Consider the following 6,632-nt stretch of genomic DNA (forward strand, 5'->3'; position numbering starts at 1 on the left):
CTGTTGCAAATTTTAGTCCTTTCCGCTAGTTTTAATTTAAAAACGTTAGGTTTTCTTCATCTTCTTCTCCTCTTTTTCATCTTCATATTATCACCATCAACCCTTCAACAACAAGAATCCCAGAAAAATTCCATAAGAAAATGAAGAAAACCTAACATTTTTGAATTAAAACTAACGGAAAGGATCAAAATGTGTAACATAGAGAAGTTAAGGGACCAAAATAAATCGAATTTTAATTAAGGGACCAAAGCGATACTAACTAAATAGTTAAGGGACCAAAAATGCAATTAAGCCTAAAATTTTCTGTCTTTTAAAAGGGAAATTCTTTGATACCCATCTCACTATGGTGGGTTTCCTTACCCATCTGACAGACATGTCACACATCTAACCATCCAGATCCAAGTGGATTTAAACTTTAAAATGTTATTTAAAAGTTGCCAATTTTAAATATTTGCAAATTTGCCCCAAATTCATTAATTTTAGGTTTTATTTACTGTTCATCTTCTCCCACCCATCGTGTCATATAATTGGCAATCAACCACCACCGGCACTGACGCCGGTGATAATTCCTACATACCAGTACCACCTCAAAAACCCTTTGACATCCCTCTTCCCCCACCACCACTTCCCGATTTCTCCCCTTCACCTCTTCAATGTGCTGCTTCCATGCCTGAAATTAAGATCAGTAAGCCCGATCCTAGGCCCAAGCTCAAGCCCATTCTTGAGGAGGAGGATGTTGAAGAATTAGAGAATGAAGGCTCTCTGAGGAAAAGAAGAGGTAATAGAAACGTTGGTGCTGGAGGTGTGTTCATAACATGGTAACATTGCCTTACTATTCTGCTCGTATTTTGAATCGTAAATGCTGCTGTTTTGAAATGGCGTGACAGTAATGTTTTAAACTAATTTGATGTGATTCTTTATTACTATATAAACAGGTTGAAGAATTTGAAAGAGTATGAAGAAGAACACTAGCCATCAGTCACATTTTGCTGCTGCCTCCTCATCGGTTGGACCTTCAGCCTTCTCCTCAATCGCGCCTGCTTCCTCCTCGGCCATGTCTGCTTATGCCGGTGCGCCTGCCACTGCTGTACAAGTAACATACCTCACATCCACTTGAATGGATCCTCGTTGAGTTTATGGATTAAACAAGTAGGACTATACCATAGGCATCATAGCATTTCATTTCATCATAGTATTATTTTATTTCACTATATAGACTAGGAATTAAACAAGTACTGCTTTGTGTTGCGTTGGATGGGAGTTAAGAAAGATAGTGATATCATATCTCATACCACACCACTGTCCACCTCATATGTTACTTCTTTTGTATTTGGTTTCTTTGATGTAGATAACTATTAATTTGGTTTAGTTGTATTCTGAATTGAATCACCCCCAATAGAAGAACCTGAAATTGATCGCATAATTTTTATTTTGTTTTTGAAATTTGCTTTGAATGTGCTGGAATTGGTTCTTGTCAGAAATTAGTAGTAGTTTATATGTTTGTGTATTCAACAACCATTAACCCTCTTATTGCACTGTGATTTGAATTATAATTGCCCTAAGGACTAAATGAGTTCATTTGTACGTTGTTGATCTGTTAAAGCTGCCTCATTTACAACTGTCATTGGGTGGTTTTGATTGTAGTTTTAACCCAACCATATGTAACTCATTTTGTATTAGTCTAAATGGTTTTTATTATTAATTTGTTATGTTAAATATGAAGCCACCTGCTGCATGATATATATACTATTCTGCTGAAATTTGAGAATTTTCAGGGCCATGATTTTAGATTTGTTATGTTGTTTTACACTTTCTTTTTGTTAGGGATCTTTCCCCATTATTGACATTGTAAATGTGCTTGTATTTGGGCAGAATGGATTCTCAAATCAAGCATGCTATTGTTGTCAAGGTCATGGGTTGTACTGGTTCTAGAGGACAGGTGACTCAAGTTAGGGTGAAGTTTACAGATGACACTAATCGTCACATTTCCTTTCAAAAAAAAAAAACTAATCGTCACATCCTGAGGAACTTGAAGGGACCAGTTAGAGAAGGAGACACCCTCACCCTGCTTAAGTCTGAGAGAGAAGAAAGAAGGCTGCGCTATAGAAACTCAATGGTCTTGTGCAGGATTAGTCTGGTGTAGGATTCAATGAAACATTTGTTTTTTTCACCATAAGTTATTTAGATTGGACAATTAATTCCTTAATATAATGCATGTTTTGGTGTTGTGCAATTGCAATTTCAGTGAACCATGTTGGAGAGATTCAGAGGTTTGTGGGATATTCATTATAAAATTGGAAGAGGTATATCACTTAAAATTGGTGGGTATAAATTTGACAAATATACGTTAGGGACTTTGGACTACGTAGTAGAGATAGTGATGCTTGAGGGACTGAATGGGAGTTTATTTGATGATTATTCAATATCATATCAATTTTGAGGGTGATGATAGTGATTTTGTGTTTCTTATGATTAATTTTGCAGGAGCTAAACTTGGGGAGAGATAAAGTGAGTTCATTCCTCCGAATTTCTTCTTTCCTTTTTGAACCATTGGTTATCTCACTGAAGGCTTTCTTTAATTTGATTTTAACTGTACCGGTGTTTCAGATAAAAACACTGCAGCATGAGCTTTTGTGGAGGGCTGCTTTGATTAATGGAAACACCTTCAAAATGCAGGTGTGCTTTTAAGCTTGATTTTTAGTTACTAAGTGTGTGTTTAGTTATGCATGACAAAAATCACATTTGGAGGCAAAAGCAATTAATTTTTAAAGCAAAAATATCTTATATCTCTAATTATTAACCTCCAAGCATACTAAAATCAATTTTATATTTCTAACAGATGAACTTCAATAATGGGAAGTTTATGTGCTATGTGTAAGAACTCGTGTTTGGGAAGAAAATGTGTAGAAAGTTTGTCTCTTGGACTAAATATTCTTCTTCTTTTTTTTATTGCTGCACTGCTTCAGGTTTGATTGCTGCACTGATAAAACAGGAGGAGTAAGTTTGTCATGAACTTGTGGAACATTTGGAAGAGCCGCACTGTTAAATTGTGGGATAATGTGAATCCAAACCATCAGACTGCCATTAACTCTGCTGCTGTTTTTTTTTTTTACACTGGTTTCGAGCACAACAGTGCTGCGGACTAGAATCAGTTCAGCAGACGTACACTACTCAGAATTGGTTCCATCCACCACTGGGCTGCTATCAATGCAATATTGATGCATGCTTTTTCCAGCACAAAAGGAAAACCACATTTGGCATGTTCTTGAGAGACCATATTGGCAAATTTATCACCGCTATAATAGATTCAGTACGGTATTATCTTGCAACATTGGAAGGCGAGGTGTTGGGTCTTTTTCGAGCTCTTAATTGGCTGAAAGACTTGGGACATCAACAAGTCATGTTTGAGGTGGTTAGCAAGGTAGTGGCGGACCAGATTAACAAGCCAATGAATAAAGCTTTCGCATTTGGTTCAATCATTAAGTCGTTTTTGAAGAATTTTATATCCTTTTCCCATTTAGTGTAAGTTGTATTCAAGAGACAAGCAAATGGTATAGCTCACTCTAGTTCGAGTGACACCTTCCAATATTAGTCCCGAAGATTTTCATCATATTCCACTTTGTATCTCTTCTATTATTATGAATGAAATGAGTTGATATCTTTGTCAAAAAAATAATATTGTTGCAAGTGTTTTTGTATAGTTTATGGATTTATTTTAACTTGCTTCTTGTCACTAATGTCAAGTTGCCACTTGCCATCTATCATAAAATATGTTTATTTTAAATTCTAATGGTATAATATTTTGATATGTGTTTCCCATTTTTCAATATTACAGCGCTTGAAAATTAATTTTACAAGTTAGTGATGAAATTCCACATTTAACTATAAGTATTTGAAAATTAATTAAAATAATGTTTTATACATTTTATTATTAATTATAATAATACAAGTTGTAAAATTTTATCTGATTATTTAAACAATTAAGTTATTTGATTGGTTACTAATGATAAAATTGTAAAAAAATAAGTTTAAGTGAAGGTTAAAATTGAAAGAAAAATGTTACATCAAAACTTTGATTAGTTAATCAAATAAAGAAGGATTAAATTTTAAATAAAACATTTTATATAAAAGGAAATATAGTTCCAATAAATATAGATTATAAAACAATTTTTTAAAATTTGATTATCAAGGAGAGGTACTTAATGGGCGTCAGCCCTCTTTTATTACCAAAAAAAAAAAAAAACAAAAGAGAGAGGTACTTAAACTTGTTGTGTAGGAATTCATCGAACAAGTTTAGCTGTAATAGAAAGAGACATGTGAGAAATAAATAAATAAATAAACATAATTATTCAGCTTAAACTTTATTATCCCTCATGTAAATTAAGTTCTTAAAGTTGCTTAAACCAAATGAATGCCTGCATCCGGTTGTTCGTTGCTACAAAACAACCCAACAACAAGACTGATATAAATTTCAAATAAAAATTAATATTGTGACTACATCATTCACAATGTTCAAATTATTCAACATATAACATAGTTTCCTCTTTCTTTTGATATCATTGATAAAAAAGAAGGAAGAATACCTTTTGAGACTTTGACACTTAGCTGAGGCTCCTTTTTTGGTTAAAAAAAATTAAATTTGTTAATAGTCGAAGGTGATGATTGACATGTGTGAAGTGGTTGATAACGACTTGTATTAAGAATGATAAAAGTATATTGTTTGTGTCCTTAAAAAATAGAGAAATGATATTTTGACAACCACTTTTTGACAACTTTTGGACAACTTTCTCTCTCATACTCACATGATGTTGTTATCCTCTCTCTTCCTTTTTCTCTCTCCATTGTTTTTGACCAATAAGAAGTGAGAAAAACAAGGTTGTCAACAAAGTTGTCATCAAATGGATGTCAAAATATCATTACTCTAAAAAATAAAAGTAAATATTTTATGTATTATATTTTTAGTGTCATTCAAAAAGATAAGCATGGTTTGTTGAAATTTAAAAGTCATAAATAATTATACTTATAATTTTAATCAAAATCAAATTAATGTTAATCAAAATTTTATAAAAAATAAAATATTCTTCATAATAATATACACATGTAAGATCAATAAAACGTGTGTAAAGAAATTTAATCAAAGAATGGCAACTTCGTCCTCTATGTTATAACCAAGACGATGAGCATGTTTTCCGAGATATTATTTATCTTTTGTCTTGTCCCTCCTCCAAGACACGTGCTTAGCACCGGCTTCTTCATCATCTTCTTTAGGAATTACTTTCAACTCATGTTTGAAAGGTAAATATGACTTGTAAATGCTTGGCCTTTGCTATTTGGCTTTTAAGGGCGCGTATTTGTCCTTTGTTTTTATCATTTCTTTGCATTAAGACTTCTTAATAAATATCTTTTCTTAATTATTCTATGAATTGAAATTATATTCGCACTCTCTTTGAAACATGAAGAGCTTGATGATTATTACCAATAGACACATGACTTTAACATGTATGTGAGATTTGAATTCTTGTCCTTAATGAAATATACTCAAAAATCACACATTAAATAGACACATAAAATTATAGTCTTAATCTTTTAACACAAGAGTGTAACAAAAAAAAAAATCTTTTAACACAAGAGTTTATTTATCACTTAAAAACAATTTCAAAGAGAATTTTGCTTCAACAATCTTCCCTTTTTTTATATTGATGACAAACTTCTTGAAATTAAGATTATACAAGAAGACTTGAATTAAAAGGAATTAAAAGCTCTCACTTAACTTATGCATCAAACAAGTTTTGGGCCCCCCTCAAATTATGCATACAATTGATAAGATTTACTAAAGTGATCATTGATCATTTTCTTAATAAACTTACTTTATCTTAACAATATATAAAGGGAATATACTTTTAGGTTAGACATTTTCTTCCACTTTTACCACTCATTTAAACTATTTTATTAATTTAATTTTATTATTAAATCTTAACAATATAAATAGAATACACTTTTTTTAGATTGAACTTTTTATTTTTGTTATTCTTCGTTGAACTATTATTTCATTTTTCTTATATTATTTATTTCGTTAATTCAAAATGTAGTAAAAAAATAATTTAAAAAGTGATAATAAAGGAGAAATTTAAAACCAAGGTTAATTGAATCGTGAGCTAAAATTTAGCTCCCCCTACACATATGTGTGCAAAGTGGCTTGATTTTTTTTTTTTTTTGTTAACAAAATGGCTTGAATTCGTGATAAAACCATTTTACATAAAAAAATATATATATACATTGAGCGCGCATACAGTTTTTTTCCCTTTACTTTTCACTAGATCGTGAACCCGCGCTTTGCACGGGACAACGACAATCACGACATATATATATATATATATATATATGTGAAAAATGCATGGTTAATTGACATAAAAAACAACACAATATGGTAGTAAAAAAGAGATCGGTCCCCGTGAGCATAGCTCAGTTGGCAGGGACATGCATTGTTATATGCAGGGGCTGGGGTTCGAACCCCGGACACCCCACTTATTCACCTTGAAAAAGGTGAATTCTAGCCACTAGGCTACTTGACCAAAAAAAAGAAAAGAGATCGCACTCGAAGCGTCATTAGAATAGATAATAAATAGGAACAA

General features: G+C 32.1%; 1 protein-coding gene across 6 annotated transcripts; it reads left to right on the forward strand.

Annotated features, from left to right (window-relative positions):
• Window positions 1-450: 450 nt before the first annotated feature.
• Window positions 451-3,610, forward strand: LOC146902116 (uncharacterized). Of its 6 annotated transcripts, none has more exons than XM_085734876.1 (7): window positions 451-818; window positions 936-1,149; window positions 1,873-2,139; window positions 2,246-2,303; window positions 2,485-2,508; window positions 2,608-2,676; window positions 2,967-3,610. In XM_085734876.1, exons 3-7 carry the CDS (start codon window positions 1,874-1,876, stop codon window positions 2,970-2,972), a joined length of 423 nt encoding a protein of 140 aa, XP_085591002.1. In that variant the 5' UTR covers window positions 451-818; window positions 936-1,149; window position 1,873; the 3' UTR covers window positions 2,973-3,610. The 6 variants fall into 6 exon arrangements, with proteins under 6 accessions (XP_085591002.1, XP_085591003.1, XP_085590998.1 ...); XM_085734877.1 differs by having other exon boundaries at window positions 466-818; window positions 936-1,070; XM_085734872.1 differs by having other exon boundaries at window positions 468-818; window positions 936-1,093.
• The last annotated feature ends 3,022 nt before the right edge of the window (window positions 3,611-6,632 follow it).

The sequence above is a fragment of the Medicago sativa genome, chromosome 8, assembly GCF_051527215.1.
Source record: "Medicago sativa cultivar Bolivia chromosome 8, Bolivia_mono, whole genome shotgun sequence".
Classification (NCBI taxonomy): domain Eukaryota; kingdom Viridiplantae; phylum Streptophyta; class Magnoliopsida; order Fabales; family Fabaceae; genus Medicago; species Medicago sativa.

What these genes read in the sequence shown, in the direction of transcription:
- LOC146902116 (XM_085734872.1), top strand. Translation starts at nt 1,065, where the DNA reads ATGCCGGTGCGCCTGCCACTGCTGTACAA. An exon ending in TTGTGCAGGATTAGTCTGGT is followed by an intron (nt 2,140 to 2,245) that starts GTAGGATTCAAT and finishes TTGCAATTTCAG; the next exon opens with TGAACCATGTTGGAGAGATT. An exon ending in TAAACTTGGGGAGAGATAAA is followed by an intron (nt 2,509 to 2,607) that starts GTGAGTTCATTC and finishes CCGGTGTTTCAG; the next exon opens with ATAAAAACACTGCAGCATGA.